At 46.8% G+C, this 17628-nt stretch overlaps 1 protein-coding gene across 2 annotated transcripts in view; it reads left to right on the top strand.

Annotated features, from left to right (window-relative positions):
• IL1RAP (interleukin 1 receptor accessory protein) overlaps nt 1–17628 on the top strand; it is a gene marked incomplete at its 3' end in the record, with an annotated part of 49462 nt that overhangs the window by 14372 nt on the left and 17462 nt on the right. For both annotated transcript variants that reach the window (XM_082288440.1, XM_082288441.1), the window contains exons 2-5: nt 2716–2783; nt 14326–14611; nt 15367–15559; nt 17283–17448. In XM_082288440.1, the coding sequence (XP_082144566.1) occupies nt 2717–2783; nt 14326–14611; nt 15367–15559; nt 17283–17448 (712 nt within the window). In that variant the 5' untranslated portion in view covers nt 2716. The remainder of the gene's footprint in view (nt 1–2715; nt 2784–14325; nt 14612–15366; nt 15560–17282; nt 17449–17628) is intronic.

Raw genomic sequence — 17628 nt, 5'->3', positions numbered from 1 at the left:
TTGCTGGGAAAGGCTGAGAAAACTCTTCCAGTTCCTGGCAAGACCAGAGTGGGTTGTAGTCCTGTGATGTCAGGTTCTTAAGGGCATTACAAAACCCACCCCTCTCTGCAACAGAATGCAATGCTCTTCTCCTGTGTCACCACAGGACTGCTGTGGGAAGACCTTTTTATTAGGGGGACATCACAGCTTTGGGGCTATTTGGTTTTGGGGTTTTTTTTGAGTAATCATGCGTCACAGGAATGGAGCTGGACTGGTAAATGCTGGCATGGTCAGGGCATCCAGGAGGTTGTGATGCCTCCCCTTGACCAGCCCTTGACTCTGTGCGTGTCCCTTCCATGGCCCCTTTCATTTTGTATAGAGTGAGAGCAGCCAGGGCTGTGGTCAACTGTGTCCCTTTTCTGTAATGGAGAAATTGCTGTAATCTGACAGGCTCAGTGTCCATCTGTCTCCACTGCTAAGATCTCTGGAACGCCTGGAATGAACCAGAAGTAAATCACTCTGTGTGTAAGGCTTCTGATTTTATAGCTGGGTAGAGCAAGAAAAAAAGGATTTTCCTACTAGCAGACAGAGCATGGAAATCTTGGATACCTTGCTCACGGGAACAGAAACCTGGTGGCTCTGGGAGACAGTTGAAAGGAGCATGTTCCTGTGAGCATAGCTAATGGATGTAAATATTAGCTCGCTGCAGAGTTCATGTATCACCGAGTGAAATGTAGTAGTTTATTTTGGCCTCAGGCCACACAAATGGCCTTGCTCAATACAAGGGAAGCTCATCCAAAGTCAGTAGTTGTTCCTGCTTGCTTCAGGGCTGAATTCAGTTTGATCTGAGTGAAATGCAGGAGAGGCTCACTGGAAAATAAGGGTGAGTTAGGACACGCTGTGCATTTTAGCTAATGACAAATGGAGAGGGAACCATGAAGGATCTTTATTATGGGAATGATTCCCCACCACTGTTTACACACCCTGTCTTCAAGCATCTCAATTACCAAAAGTTCCTAAATTCCTACCAGAGGTGCAGCATGTTGGATCTCTCTGTCCAATCTGATGGTGTAAAGATGTTTTATCTTTCTTCAGCATTTCCAAGGAGTAGGAGTACTTAATGTTGTTTCTTCCCTATGGAGTCTTAAGTAACATTGGGAGCTGGTTGTAGGTGGCAATGGAGAGAGGTTTGATAAGCAGCTGGCATTTTAATTTGGAGGAGGGTGGTAAGGGATGATCAACCCTCTCAGCTGGACCCCAGGGAAAAAAAAATCTCACTTTCTTCCCTGCTTCTTGACCATTTTTGAAAGCCTGATGGCTTCAGAGGCAGTGTGCAGCCCTTCCCATGGGCTGTGCAGGGAAGAACAGGCATGCTTCAGATTTCCTTTGTCTCTTTGAGATGAGCCCAGCAGAGGGAAGGCATCGCACAAAGGCTTTTCAGATGTAAGCACTGAAAAGGAGGGATTCAATATCCGCTGCTGGGTTTTGAGTAGTGTAGTTCACGTGTCGCATTCTTGTTAATCTCTGCAATCTGTACAATCTTAGGTGTTCTCTGCTTATGCTCAAAGCCCTTCTGTGTACTGCATGTATTCTGGACAGGTTTTTGAGGGACATGTTTAAGGGAGCTCTGTGGCTTCTCCCCCCACACTTTTAACACACCCTGATGGAGCAGGTTTCTCTGTCATCTCGTGAGCACATTCCTGACAGTATCACCATGCTCTCTCCTGCATCTGCCTGGCAGAGCTGAGATGCTTTGATGAAGTTCAGCCTTTTAACCATCTCTTCTCCCTTTGTGATCTGACAGCACCCAGGAATATCAAATGTGACCTTAACCCCTTTAATGAGAGCATCCAGTAGATGTCAGTTTTCATGACTACCAGCTTATAAATTGCTGAAAGACCTAGAAACAGAGGGAAATTTAATTCCAGTGAGTGAGCAGCTCTGAGAGCCGAATGCCAAATACTGGAGCGGGCAGCCAGTGAAACTCTGGCAGTATACATTTATCTCAAATTACAGGAAATTGTGTTCTGTAGTGGGAATGGAAAAGTTTGGGCTTGTTTTTTTGCTATCTCTGCTGCTTAGAAAGTGTAAGCTTTTGTTTAGATTGTTTCTGAAAAGCGTACAAACCTGGTTCTTGTTTACTCCTGCAAGTTCCAAGGAGGGTTTGACTGGGAAGAGCTGGTGAGGCCTTGTCATGCCTCCACTGCCTGCAGGAACAGGCTGAAGCAGTCTCTGGCAGCCAGCCCCTTTGCAGGTCACTGGCAGCAGACCCTGCCAATTTGGACTGCGCTGGTGTGGCCGTCCTGTCAAATTGTCGAACACGTGCTCAGTGTAGATGTGCCACAGCCACCGCGAGTGCTCTCTGCACTTGTTCTTAGAGATGAGCAGAAGGAGGTCTTGGCAAAGGACCTTCTTTAGGGAGTCAAAGCTTGGGATTTCTAGCCTACAAGTGTCCATTTAACTCCTTGTGCTCCTGGATGTAGACTATTCGGGTGACTTAAGTCAGTGAGCTGGGCTGTCCTCTTCAGAGCCATCACCTCCCCAGTTTGGCGAGCTGCCTGCAGGCTGCCACGTGGGTGCTGTTGTCAAGGAATCTTAATGAAATAAAACAGGGACATGCCAGAATTAAAGGATCACTGGGTGGGTGGAGGGATAAGCACATATACTCAGAGTTAAAAACATGGCCTGCAGTGGTAAAAGTGTCAAATAACCAGGTCTGTGTGCTTTGTCTCCCAGGATGAAGATGGTCAGTGTCCTGCTGGTTTCACTCTGGCTGTCCATGGTCACCCTCGGCAGAGGCTCAGGTAAGGACATGGCATGTGATGGACCTGCCCACTTACTGTGCAGAGAGGAAAGCTATCTGCAGTGAGCTTTAAGTATTTGCAGTATTTCTGGATTAAATGGTTGTGTGTAAAATACTTTTGCAAAATGCACGAACACAGTGTTAGTTCTGGTTGGGTGTTATGCAGTGCTCTGTGTAGAGACGACCAGTGTGGTGTGAACAGGTGCCTTAGCAAATAGCAACATCACCTCGACCTAAAAGTGCTTTGCAAACTCATTCTGTGCCCTTGGTCAGTATCGTTATTGCCCTTCTGTGAGGGACGAAACCAGGGCTCGGCCCATGGAGCTGCCTTGTCACTGAGTTGCTGGAAGAGCCCGGGCTTGAACCTGAACTCTGTTATTCGTGGTTGGATCTGAAGGGGACTGAGATTCAGCTCTCCAATTCTGACTCATGTCTCAGCAATGCAAGGGGAGAGGGGAACTTCTAGAGTAAGAGGAGCTCTGATACCCGTCTCACTGACTCACTTTCCTGACAGGAAATATGTTGTCATGCTCGAAGCTCCTCTGGCACTCGTTCAGCCCGGCTCTTGTGAAGAGGCAGATTGTGCATGTCTCGTCTCCGGACTTCCTATTTGGGGGTGGAAGGAGACAGCATGATTTGCAGGAGGCGAGTGGAAGGGGGGAGGGAAGAAAGAACAGGAGCTAGTTTTATGGGGGAAATGTTCAGAAATAAGGGCTGTGCAGGGGTTTGACAAGTCCCCCCATGAACCCTTGTCCCTCTGCAGTGCTGGCAAACAAGCAGTTACAATATACCCCGAGCAGATGAACAGCTCTTGTGTCGTTCTCTCTTGGACCACACTGAATTATTGTGGCCGGATTCACAACGTGCACTCTGGCAAGGTTCATTTCAGTGCAGTGGCTGAAGCCTGGGAGGTTCTTCTCCTTGGGCTGCCCAAGGGCTGCAGGCACTCACAGTAGGCTGTGATCTTCAGCAGGGGATGTCCCATCCTGGCTAACAGGGGCTGGGTAGAAGTGGTGAGCAAAGGGGAAACAGCAAAGGAAAAAGAATACGCAGCCTAGGTCTCCTCCACTAAGCCCTAGGTAGCAGGAGTGCCTGGGGAAGGCATGGATCTCTGCTGCTCGCTAGGAAAATCCCTGCTTTGCTTGTGCTTCTGGACGAGCTGTTCTGCTCTCCACCAACGCAACATCCTCCTCCTGCTGAGGCAGCATTACAACACCCCACGTGCAGTCATCTTGGGCTTTTGCAGAAATGGGAGGTAGGTGCAATTGAATCAGGATTGCCCAGGAAATGTTACAGCAGCTCTAAAAGCTGACGCAGTCGGCTGGGAGGATGCTGATTTCACTCAGCTGAAATGAGCACCCTGGCATTTGGGTCACACGGGCTCATGCCAATTGATCTGGCAGAACCAGAACCCTCCATGTATTTCTGCAGAGTATTTGGTACTTTTTAAATATTTCTCCTTTAGCAGAGATTTGCTGTACAGGGTGGTCAGAACCCTTGTAAAGTGCTGCAAGGATGTAAGTCAGGGGGTGATACATGAGTCTCGTGATCAGTTAAAATACACTTCTCCTGCAAACCCACTGCAGGTCTGTGAGTGTCAGAGACACTCTTCAGTTCAAAGCTTCCTTTTTGGGCCATGGACTTCATAAACCGGTTTTGGCTGTCAGAATGTCCTTTGTTATTCATGATGGGCTTGGATGGCTGTACTTGGATGGAGGGGCAGCCGTCTGTGCAGCCCTCTGTTTCACTGCGGGGGTTTCCTGGGACTGGCACCAAAAGGAGACTGGAGCTGGTTTCACCCTTGCAAAGTCATAAATACAGAGCAGTTTGGGAGACTGGCTCTGTTCTGGGAATGTTACAGCGTTTGCACTTGCTTTTCCTTCTCGAAGCAGGGAGTGTAGGTAGGAGGATCAGAGCTGAGCTTATCTGGAGTGAATGCAGAAGGGCTGTGCACAGTCTACAGCTGCCCTGGTGGTCCCCTAACACCAAGCACGGCCATGGAGATGGGTAGCTCTCACTGGGGAACCTGGCTCCTGGGATATTTAACATGTGTAACATGGTAGGGATTTGTCATTTCAGCTGAGTCCTTTTCGTGCTTTGACTATTAAGTCATGTATTGCTGTATTGTTGGGACCAGCTCTCTCTCCAGCCAAGTTCTGTTGTGGTTTGCTGCCACTTTTCCTGCCTCTGCCATCCTTCCCAGTGGAGCAGTCTGGTCAGCAGCACTGACCAGGGACTGCCTAAGCCAGGGGTACCAACTCTGCTGAGTCCCAAGCTCTGTGAGGAGTCCCAAGAGGAAGTGAGGAACCAACACTTGCTGAATTTTGGCTCTAAAATGCCAGCACTGCTCTGGCTGCACGTGGTCTTTCCATCCAGTTCAGCCACTATGGCTGTCAGTATCTCTGGCAGTGTGTCAGAAAGCTTTAGCATTGTGCTTCACCCTGCTTCCTACTGGAGAGACAAACTCATAAACTTTATTTCCCCTCCAGATTTTGCCTACAACACTGTGGCTCTAAACATCTGTTCTCTGGGCTCTGCTGTTTCTGCTGCGTATGGAGACGGGTGCTGAAACAAAATCAGTTGCTGAAAGGGAGGTGCAAGCTGTACGAGGGAAGAAATGTGATCTGAGTAGTGTAGAGTAAAAGATGTAGAGCCTGAGACTGAATTGGTGCCCGAGTCTTCTATTCGCTCATGCTGAACGTGTGGGCAAATCATTCCTAGTCTTGAGAATATACATGATCTGCAATGTATGGGCTTGAATTCCTTACTCGTGACCTTCGGGTCGCTGTTTGCAGTGGTATTCAAGGTCTTCTGCTCCTTGCCTAGCTAAGCCATCCTTAAGATGGAACTCGTGTTGTAGGATGCTTAATGAACCCAGATGTTCTGATAGCCAGAGAAGGATAACAAAAACTGCTGGACCCAGGTCTGGTCTTAACAATGGTTTCTTTGGCACTGCTGAAGTCATATGAATATACACTGGCTTAAAAGAGATAAAAAACCAGTTGGACAAAGAACATAACAGCCAGCTGGAATACAGAATAATGTTATCTTCTTACTTCTGAACAAAGCCGGCCAGTGTTAGACACGGACTTATTTATAAGGTGTAGCTGTAATTGTGCTTCTTGTTCCATTTTTTTCTCTCAGCTAACCAGGCTGCTCTCTCACCCTCCAAGAGTTCTCAGCTTTTCTAGGGTGAGGGCTGGGGAGATGACCGTGGTTGGGAATATTGTCTTAGCAAATTGCAAAAGCAGAAGAATATTGGTGCCAGGAGAGGAGGAGCAGCCTCATGCTGATTATCCAACGGACCCACATAGTGTGAGCAGGTACCTGCCATGCATAAATAGCCCTTTGGTGGGGGGAATCATCATGTTTGCATGGGAAATGCCTCTGTAGCTCCCTTGGGGGCTATCAAACAGACTGTGTGGTAGGATGAGCCCAGGACTGGGCCAGAATGATACTCCAGCATGGCAGGTAGTGGCTGGAAGGCAGCCAGGAGCTTCTCTCCTGGGAGCTTTATTTCAGGTTTTGCTGTTACTTGCTGGATTGTGAACATGTCTATTTACACTCCCCCATATCAGAGGCTTTCAGCTACTTTGGTTTTGTTTGCTCTGGAGTTGTCTCCAAAGTGCTAGATGTCACCAATGCTTCTGGATTCAGGTGGTGGCTGGAGCAGTGGAGTTCTGACTGCAGTGAGAAAGAAACAGAGGTCTGGCTCCAGAGGTCAGAGCCACTGCCTGCACTGTCTCTCCCGAGAGTTGAACTGCACTGTGTGTCTCTCATGCTTAGCAGAGAGGCAGAACAGTTACTTTTGGCCAGGGGAAATTTGCGGATTAATAAATTACTGTCTGTAAAACACTTTGAAGATGGAGAGCCCTGTGCAGCTCCTCAGGATTATAACTATATGGCTCTTACTCTTCTGATGGGGTTCCAGTGGCTTTATTTTCATTACGATTTGTGACAGCCCCAGAAGCTGAGAAGCTTATTTTAGTGTGTAAAGTCAAAAGAAAAATAGATTAAACTGTATTATTGTTTTCTAAAGAGACTAAATCCCTCCCCCACCATCATCTCCTGGGATTTCCTGACTTCCTCCTACTCTTCCAATCTCAGCTTCTTGCTGTCCTAATTTAGGACGTGATTTTATAACCATCCATACCTATCTGTGAGCTACTGTGGCTGTAGAAGTTTATGGTGCTTGGGGGCACGAAGTCATTTGACACTGAGGGTGTTAAAAGGTGCGCAGCCCTGGAGTGGATGGAGATAAAACCCGTGGTGCAGAGCTGACCTGGGTGCAGACGTGTCTCCGCAGCCGCCAGCCTCCCTCCACACCAGCCAGAGCTGTGCCCACTGAGGAGATAAAACCTCTTGTCTGCTTCTTGTCAGCTGAGGAAATGGGTTGTGAGGGGTGAGCTCTGTGCCGGCGTCATCGTGGTGTGACCTATCTGCATTGAAGTGTGTGCAGGAAAGCAGCCCTTTTTGGGTGTGTTGCTGCTATGGTATTGAGCAGTCACTTTGCTCCTCTGTGTGTGTCACATAGGGCATCAGGGAGCTGTCGTGTCCCCTTCCAGAGCCACAGTTGTGCTCTCACTGTGAGACGTTCTGTGGCACCCAGGTGACTCTGCTGGACTCTTGGACCCTTACAGTGCATTTTTACCGCCTGCAGAGTTTTTTCAGTTGCCGTCCTCAGGCAACTGCTGCAACATCTTTGTAATGCAGAAGTCCCTGTGGGATGGACAGGGAAGAATTGGTGACTGTATTTTAAAGCAGGCAACAGAGCACCTGGCTAAGTGCAGTAGCTGGGCTGCAGGTATTAGCTAAGCAAGCCTGTTGGCAGAGCCAGGAGTTCAGCCTGGACCTTGTCAAGTCCCAGCATGATGTCCCAGGCACACAGAAGAGCCCCTGCCAGCTTGAGCACAGCTCAGCATGATGCTAATCAGGTAAGCCCCCTTTTCATGCTGCCTCTCCTACAGATGACTTTTCCAATGGGGTGTTCAATTTCCTGTATCTCTCCTCTTCCTATGCTGCTCTGCTTTGCCTCACGCAACAATTTTCTCAATGAAGCGGGATGGAAAGTAGCTGTTTGCTCTTCTTATCCTTCAGGGAAGCAGTTCATGCCCCTACCTTTATCGTTTGGATCTCAAATTTAAAGAAAGCCTCCAGGAAAATATGTCAAGCTTGCTAGAGAAATCTGAATATAATTTTTTTTTTTTTTTTTTGGCCCAGTTGCTGGAGGTAACCAAAATACTCTGTGCCACATGCAGTAAACAGCTTTATGCACAGATAGAGAGTGAAGTCACAAAGCTCACTGTGGAGGAGTTCTGAGAGACACAAATAACAACTACCCCATGTTACAGGCTGTGCTTGATGAGATAAGGAGATTCAGAGTCAGAAGCTCTGGGCTCCATTATGAAATCATGGTTTTTTGGATGTCTTGCTTTGGCTGCTTCCCCCAAAGTCAACAGTTTATGCAGTCAGCTTGCTTGTTTTTCATGACTTTGGCAGAGACAGGTTGTCACACCTGTTTAAATTAGACATTCGGGGTCTAAAGTTAATCAACCACAATGCACAAGTGCTTTTTGAAACTGAGCCATTCTGCAACAGGAAGTCATTTTCCTTCTCCTTTTCTCAGCTGTCCTACCTATTTAAATGATAAAAGCACTTGGGAAGAGAGAGAGACTCCATCCTAGTGTGCAGCATCCAGATGAGCTGCTTCTGGGGGGGCATCACAGCTCAGTGGCAACACAGGATGAATATGATGAGACTTGGGAGAAGTGTAAAACCATGTCACCAGTGTCATCACAGCAGAACTACATGGATGAGGCTGGGCTGTGTAGGAAGTTTGTGCCAGGACCACTTCCACCTCCTTGCTCTGCTGGAGAGGCTGTGGGAGGAAGGCAGTGAGGTTATGAGAGGCCTCTTTGGATGCGTTTCCACTGGAAGTCAGATTATAATTTTCTGCAGAGTTGGCACAGCTTCTAGGCTGAGCCTCCAAGGCAGTATTGAGCTACAACCAGTTTTGAGGAGTTCTGTGACCACCGTCACTGCTGCAGAAGTAGTGAGAGCAAATGGTGAGAGCCAGCTGATCTTGGCTGGGTCTAACCCAACTCCTGCATCGTTCCCACCCATCTCGGTGTGTTTGGGTCTGTGTCTCTTCTCCCAGTTAAGGGCAGAGCTTCTCATTTGTTTTGTTCCATGCTTCTCTCCCTTTGCCATGTTGTATGGTCAGATGGGATACTACTGAGCAGAGAACACAGCCAGGGAGCAGGGGGTAGTCTCCTGCAGGGTGGAAAAGGAAGGATGCAGACTCAGTGGGGAGAGTGGGTGCTCCTGGCACCAGTGTAAATGGGAGATGCACCCACGCGTGGTGCTGGGCACAGGTGGTGCCTCCTGTGCTCACAGCACGGCTCTTGCATTTGGCCCGGCTTCCTCTGCTTCCATCTAACTGACTGAGCATGAAAGATGGTGGTGAGGAAAATTTTTTTAAGGTAGTAATGATTAATTCTTGCTTAATTGCTTTGCATGATCAGCTTTTTCTGCCTTATTGATGCTGATTTGTGCACCATGATAATGGGCTGGCCTTGCTGTGCCCCCCGGGTAGAGGCTGACTCATACCAGCTTTGCTTTAAGGTAATGCAGCAGGGGCAGATGAAGAAAGTAGGAAGCTGTTGAGATATGGCTTGGCAGCCCCAAAAAGCCAACTGTGTCCTGGATCACAGCAAAAGACGTGTGGCCAGGAGGTCAAGGGAGGTGATTCTGCCCCTCTACTCTGGTGAGACCCCACCTGCAGTGGTATGCTCAACTCTGGGGTCCCCAACATACAAGGGACATGAATCAGTAGGAGTGAGTCCAGAGGAGAGCGTGAAGTTGATCAGAGAGACCTGGAGCACCTCTCCTATGAAGACAGGCTGAGAGAGTTGGGGCTGCTCAGCCTGGAAAAGAAGAGGCTCTGAGGAGACCTTAGAGCCCTTCCAGTACAGAAAGAGGCTACAGGAAAGCTGGAGAAGGGCTTTCCACAAGGACATGTCATGATGGGACAAGGGAGAATGACCTTAAGCTTAGGGAGGGTAGGTTTAGATTTGATATTAGGAAGAAATTCTTTGCTGTAAGGGTGGTGAAGATACCCAGAAAAGTTGTGGATGCCCTATCCCTGGAAGTGTTCAAGGCCAGGTAAGATGGGTCTTTCAGCAACATGGTCTAGAGGGAGATGTCTGTGCACCCACACCAGGGGTGTTGGAACTGGGTGATTTTTAAGGTTCCTTCCAACCCAAATCATCCTATGATAGTACAGCCCCATCTGATGCCTCAGCTGAAGTGGTGTGAAGAGCAGGGATCATTCAGCTGGCAGCACTGATGGCTTCGTGTCCTGCTGCCACTGCACAGTCCCAGTCTCTATGCAAGGCAGGCCCCTGAAGGCACATGAAATCAAGGTGGGCATCCTTATCCTCACACTTCTGCCCTGCCTGAAGTTTCTCTTCCAGTTCTGAGTGTTTCCTTCTACCATGCTGCCTCCCTCTAGCCTGTATGATCCTCACTCCTTTTCCTAAGCAGGGCTGTGTGAAGAGGACCATTTCTTGCCTTTTTCCTGCAGTGTCTGTCCTGGGTAGATATTATGGGTCATAGGCTGCCTCACTGTGTAGTTGCAGAGCATTCAGCGGTAAGAGGGGTCAAGGCATCTGCAGTGCTCCTGATTGGTACTGAGAACAAGGTGGCTTCTTTCAAAATCATTTTGTAGAGGCATTTCTAGGAAGGTGCATTTGTGGGATGGTGTATTTTTAGAGAATTTTACTGTGTCCCTCAGGTGTGTGTGTAGTGCTCCATTTGCTGCAGCACAGAAAAGACACAGAGTTGGATATAGCTCCATTTCCTCACTAGTTTCCATTTGTTAGCAAACCTTTGGAGTCACAGCATGAATGCTGATCCCACTTGATTTAATCAGGAGCTGCTCTTAACTCCAGCAGCTGGTTTGTGTGGGAAACATTTCAAGAGAGAAGAAACTCGCTTCTGAGGCTTAGCCAGTGAAAACAAGTGTGAGTTGCTGCAAATGAGCACAGCACCATAGAAGTTAGTGCTGTTTCTCACAATTAGAACTGGATCCTTGCATCTTCTCTCTGCAGTGCTCCTTCAAATATTGTTACTGGAATCAGGATATATCAATGTGTGTGTATATTTTTTTTTTTTTTCACAGTGGAACTGCTTTATGCCAGTGAAGGGTCAGTCATGCTATTTTTTTTCAGGCTGTCTCCAGTTTAGACTGACATACAAGTAAGTGGCATGCTGATGTTGGCAGCAAGTAGGGTCTGAGTATCCACAGAGCTTAAAATAGTGGAAGGAGCACAAAACGTTGTGGGGAACTGTTGGACGCAAATAAAATTATAATGTGAGTATCCCCTCTACTTTATGCATGTGTGTGGACATGTTGCCCCATCTGCTGGGGTCTGCTGCAGAAGTGCCACCACAGCAAGGTTGCTGTTGTCACAGGGAGAAGAGCACTGTCACAGCTGAGGAGGAAGAGGCTCACAAAGGTGTGTGTGAGGGGTGCCCTGCAGTTCTCACACATTTTATCAGGCAGAGCCCGGCTCTCTCGGGCGTGAAACACCCCAAAATGTAGAAATAGCTGTATAACTGTCAGCATGGCACAGGGAGGAGGGAAGCTGTGCAAAGCACCACTGTCCTTGATGTTTTATGTGTTAAGGACATCTTGCTGCAGCCTGTGGTGTTCCTGCCATCTCTGCTGAGTGATGGGTCATGGCATTGGCCCCTGAGCCCTCGGAGTCATGCTGGGTGGCTTTGCCCTGGCAGCCAGGAGAAGTCCTTGCATTGGGAGGGTGGCACAGCCTGGGATCTCTCACTGCACGGCTGCTCCTGTGCTCTGGGTGCAGATGTTCATGACCAGCAGTTATGTGCTGTGTCTGGGGTTCAGCTCAGAGCCTGCAGCACCCCAGGGCAGGGCACATGTGGGGAGCCTTAGCACCACCCATTTGCTGTGACAGTGTCCCTGAAGCCAGGCCAACTCTGAGACAAACTCTCCAGGTACAGCACTTACAGTAAAACTGCAACAGTCCCCTCTTCCAAAGCCAAGAAGACAAGGTCTGGGCATTGTTCTAGAGAAATGTAGGAAGAAAAAGAATAAAATAGTTGTATTTATTTTCAATAACTCATTCAGGTTGAACGGGTAAGTAGTTTTACAGTGCTGATTTATGGGCTGTTGCAAAATGCAAGAGCTGCTCATGATTGCAAATTTCATTGATTTTGACTCAAAGAATTTCAGTACAGTAATGTTTTATATAGTTTTCTCTCTCCCCACTCCTGCCATTTGAAGTAATAACAATGATTTGCCTTTATGCAGCCCAAGAGCAGACACAAGACAGGTGGTGGGAAGAGAACCTGGGCATCCTGATTTACAGACCCAGGTCTGCTCCTTTCAGAGGGGAAGCCTTTCTTTACAGAAAAAATGCCCTGTCTCCATGAGCAAAACCACTACAGCAACAATCCATGCTTTATCATGCAGTTAGCAGGCAGTCTCTGCAGGCTCATTTGTCTTATTACCACTCTAAGGACACTTGACCATGCCTAATCCATGGCCCCACCAGCATAAAGCAGCGTGCTGGTTCCAGTTGGCCCTGATCGTGGTGCTGATGGGTCGTTATGCCCCTTCCCATGGTGTAAGGCTTCCAACAGTGGTTTGGTCTTTCAAAATGAGCCTTGGCTCTGGCTGTGGTAGCAGCCATGGTGTGTGATGCTGTGCAGTTTTGAAAGATCTATATGTTTTTAGATGATGAGCACTCTCCAGCTATTTGGGTTTGGGGTTCCTATGAACAAATGCTTGTGTTCTGGGTAGCTTCACTGCCTCTTCCTAGCCCAATTCGTTCTCTTCCTGCAGAAGTAGCGCTCTGTCATATGGGTGTTTGGCATACTGCAGGAGGAGCAGTGCAGCTTGCATTTACATTTATGTGTAAACCCGCCAGAAAACATTTCTATTCTTACTGGCCCAGATTCCTCCTGCCCATGACTAACCATTGCTGAGCCACAGGAGTTAGCATCATTGCCTTTAAGTGCTGCAGGCCTGTCTTCTCAAAGGTTTATCTCTGCTTTTTTTTAATTAGTATGAATTTGGGGACAAGCTACATCCCACTGTCTATTTAGGGAAGAATAAATGCCAGAAATCCTGCTTTGGGTGTGTGAAGTCAGTTCAGAAGAATTCAGAAGAATTGGTCTCAAAGAGCATATTGTATTCTACTTCTCCTCTCAGTCTGAGTTCTTCTAGTATCTGCAAATGTGAGAGGCTTTGCAGTGTTGTCTCTGGTGAGCCTGTGTGTGATGTGCTGAGACACTGCTCCCAAGGACTGCTGCAGGCAGCACACCCCTCTCCTGTTTGACTCATTTCGGGTTCTCAGACGTCAGGCTGCCCTAGCAAATGCCTCCCAGCAGCTACAAGAGAGGGACTGGGAAGTGTGCCATGCTGTGCTCTGCCTCGTCAGCGTGGGGAGACAGGAGGTGCAGTGACAGCAGCTCCTCCGTGTGTCTCAGTTGGCTCCAACAGTGCAGGTTGCTCTCAGGTTTGCTGACACCCTGGTACTGTGCTTTGCTTGCACTGAGTCCCTGCCTGCCTGGACATCCTGATGCATAGGAGGAATGGAGTGGAGTCCTCAGAAGAGAAATGGGTTTAGACTGTGCTTTTTGTCATGAAACTGTTTGCTAATGACAAGAATATTTTTTTCTAAAAAGTAATTAGAAAAAAAAAAGGCTCTGTACAGCTTTTTCTCTTGCTGGCCAGTTTCTATGTCAGTCCAAGTCTGCTGTGAGCCACGCTGAGCCACTGCCTGTTGTTGAACTGTGCTTGGGGTTTGCACCTGGGCACTGCCTGGGAATACAAGAGAACTTGCTGCTACCTCCCCCATACTGTCCCTTCTGCCCCTCAGCTTCCATTTCTAAACTTCGCTATCAAGAGTCTCTCTGTGTCACTTACTAGTGCTTGTACTCATTGTGTTATCCTGGTGTGCACAGGTGTCACATGAATCCATCACAGTCCTCACTTCTGGAACCCACAGTGTAGCTTCTTCTGCCAGGGAAAGTGACCCACAGCTCTAAGGGAGGGTTGATGTTTGAGGTTTTTTTTTCTCTTCCTATTTCAGCGCATCTATTTTCATCTTCCCTATCACTGTGTATGGATGCACACACACCTCTGGCATTATTGTCATCCAAATTTTATCTTCCCACATAAGACTTTTTTTGTGGTAAATTTTCTTGGAGCTCTCTAGGAAGTCTAGTTTTATGCAGGACTATCCTATTCTGTTGTCCTGATGCGAGATGAATAGCTTGGCAGAAACGTAGGAGGTGTACAAATGAAAACAGAAGTTTCCAGTTCTCTAGAAATGAACACAATGTTCTTGCTCTGTTTTATAAAAGCCCAGTTTGCTTTCATTGAAAACACTATGGTTTTGCCTCTGATTTTAGTGGGGGCAGGACCAAGGGCTGTGGGGAGCATGGGCAGAACTGTTTTCCTCCCACAGACTTGCAACTAAGGCACCTTGTTCTTCCGGCTGCAGAGCGCTGCGATGACTGGGGTGTGGACACCATGAAGCAGATCCAGATTTATGATGGGGAACCTGCCAAGATCAAATGCCCACTTTTTGAGACCTTCTTGAAGTACAACTATAGCACAGCCCACTCTGCTGGCTTAACCCTGATCTGGTACAGGATTGCGCAGGACCGGGATCTGGAGGAGCCCATTAATTACCGTCTACCGGACAATCACATCAGTAAGGATAAAGACACCCTTTGGTTCTGGCCTGCTCTTCTCAATGACACTGGGAATTACACCTGCATGCTCAGGTAGGTTGTGGGTGCAGCTGTACCTCTTCAGAGCTGTACCTCTTCAGTGCAATCAAAGGACTTTAGTGGAGGTGGGGAAACAATGCTGTTAGCACCAGATCTTTCTGTAGGGAGACAACCATTTACATAAGCATTAATAGGAAAAGAATGTTACAATTATAAGACCGCTCAGTGCTGAGCCAATTTACATGGCAATAATGCTTGGAGCCTTGCAGACGTTAATGAGTGTGCCTCTCCTTGCTGCAAGTGTCGGTGAAAATATTATTGCTGAGCCCATGGCAAAATCCACAGGCGCTCACCATTAAGAAGTGATCTGCAAGTCTAGAGTAAAAATAGCTTCAGATGCAGGGGTAATGTTTTGACTGCACACTAATTTGGCAAAGATTCATGAGATTCAGACTTCGAGGAAATTAAAAGTGTCTAACTGTGGTGCAAAATGAACATAGCATCTGCTATGCACAAGAGCTCTTTTTGATCTTCCTCACATTGTCTTTAGTCTGTGTCTTTGACCTTATGATCTGCTTTAGCAGCAGGGGAGTGGATGTTGCTTGTTAGTCATCTTTATAGGCTTTTCTGAGCTTGTGTGGCCACCTCTGGTGGGGTTTTCTTTCCCATTTATAAAGGAGTTAACTAAGGCTGTACGTACCTCATCAGCACTATGACGCTCATTATTGCAGATGTAATTTTTATTTCACTCCTCTGCTGTAGGAGTAAACAAGTTTCAACTAATCAGCCCTGTTCTCATCCACCCTTAGGAACACAACCTACTGCAGCAAAGTTGCATTTCCTTTGGAGGTTGTTCCAAAAGATGAGCACTCTTGTGTGAGCCATTCCATAAAACCTCCTGAGGAGATGTTCTACTTGGAGCACGCCAATCAGAAGATCACATGTCCAGATATTGATGGGTTTTACCCTGCCAGCGTGACACCAACTGTCAAGTGGTACCTGGTAAGAAGGACGTACTTGGGCGGCGGGGGGATGCAGTGGTGTGTGTGAAAAAGCAGTGGCTGGCATGACAGTCATGGAGCTGCATTTCAGAGTCTCCCCAGTGACAATGCTGTTAATGAAGCTTTACTAATTTCAAGAGCTTTGCTTCCATTGAGTTCAAGGGTAAAACTGCTCTTGGAAAGGAACTGAGAGCTAACAATGAAGCTTTTTTGACCAGCGTGCACAAGTGAAAAATACTCCTAGGAGGGATTTAGGTGGCTCAGTTCAGTTATGGGCAGCGTGCCTGACCTGCTGTGTGAGCCTCTCAATTCCCTGTAAAGGAAACTGTCATTCATATTCCCTCTTCTTTAAAAAAACCTACCTATTAATGAAAATTGCATCCTTTCCAAAATCCTCTGAGGTCAGCAAGTGAAGTTGTACATCAGGCTCTGCAAGGACAATGGGTATCCTGTTTGACACAGTTCAGCAAACCTCTTTTCTAAAGACTGAGACATCTCTACTCCACCCTTCATACTTTTCTGATGATCAGACTGTCTCCAGCCATCCTCAGGCTCTTGCCTACAGAATTACTGCTCAATTTTATTAAATTTGATCTCACCCATTCTCTCTAGGTGGATGCCTTTAGTCAGTAGAGAATAAGAAGTCTCAGGGGATGTAAAGTCAGAGAGATATGGGAATAAATTCTTTAATAACATCCTATAAAGTGCTTTTGTATTTCTAGGTAGAATATTTTGTATAAGTGAATTTAATAATAAAGGAAGTTGTCAACAAATGTATCTGCTGATTAAAAAAAAAATTTAAAAAGACCCAAAAGAAAAACCCCACCTCTAAAACTGTGCAGGAAAAACTTCCTCTTGTATCAAGAGGGGCTGTTTCACTCCAGTAGTTTAAATGCTTTACTTGTATTGTTCATTGAAATTCACATCTCGGCAATCAATTAGCAGAATGAAACAAAAAGCCCCTTGGAAGTAATTTTTCAGGCAGCAAGTCATCCCATGCCTAATAAAAATCATTAAAAATGGTATATGACCCCTGTCTTAAACTACCCCATTAGGATGTATCTGATTTGGAAATGTACCATTCAAAAATAATCTCTTAGAAAATGTGCACATCTTTGGGCTTTATGACAGTCAAGATGTTATCTGCATAACCTCTTTCTGAAAAGGGATCTCCAGCTTGGTATTTTGGCAGAGTTTTTCTGCCTCACCTGACAGAAAGAGAGGAGTTATTAAGGTTTATGTACTACTGATTCTCGTTTGCTATTTGCAAACTCTGGGGCCTCATCCTCAGCTGAATTCAGCCAGGAGAGCTTGATTAGTCCCAAAAGATGGACATCAACAGGGTACATGTCCTTTAGTCTTAGTATCCATTTGTGAATATGTCATCGTTTTCTTCTTGTCACTTTTTACTTTTGTTCTTCACTCTGCTGAGGTGCTCACTTTGGTTGCCAAGATACTTCTGGATCAGAGATCTCTTTTTTATAAAACTGTCTGTGTTTAAAGTGGGATAAGCTGTTAGGGTGATCTGCTTCATCACTTCATTTTCAAGGTGAACATAGCAGTCTATATTCCAGCATGCTCAAAGTTCATGGTATTTAGGTCTGACCTACATCATGATCCCAAGTGTCATATTAACAGTTTAAAATCAGATCTTTGTAGTAGCATTTAAGCTGGTATCTGTACTTTTAAATCCCAAACTCAAGTGTTTTTCTGCCTGACTCCAGAACTGCAACTCGGTGGATAACTTCTATGAGAGATATCCCCAAGGGCCCAAGCTTGTCATTGGCATTGTCCGCAGTGCATATAAAGGAAATTACACTTGTATTGTGACATTCAAGGACCATGGAAGAACCTATAATCTCACCAGAACCATAAAGATGAAGGTGGTGGGTAAGAATGACTTTAAAATGAGTAAAATGCATGTGGATAACTGCAGAAGTGGTAAAAACAGCTGGAAGAGTTTGTTGCAGGATCCATTTGTGGTTGTATTCAGTCTGCATTACCCAACTGACCTGGTGTATTTTTTCTTGCTGGGGTCAGACTTGCGTGACTGCCCAGAACATACTGCAT

Source organism: Coloeus monedula (assembly GCF_965178545.1).
Source record: "Coloeus monedula genome assembly, chromosome: 10".
Lineage (NCBI taxonomy): Eukaryota > Metazoa > Chordata > Aves > Passeriformes > Corvidae > Coloeus > Coloeus monedula.
Note: the sequence above shows the minus strand (reverse complement) of the source record. Positions and strands in the feature narration are given on the sequence as shown.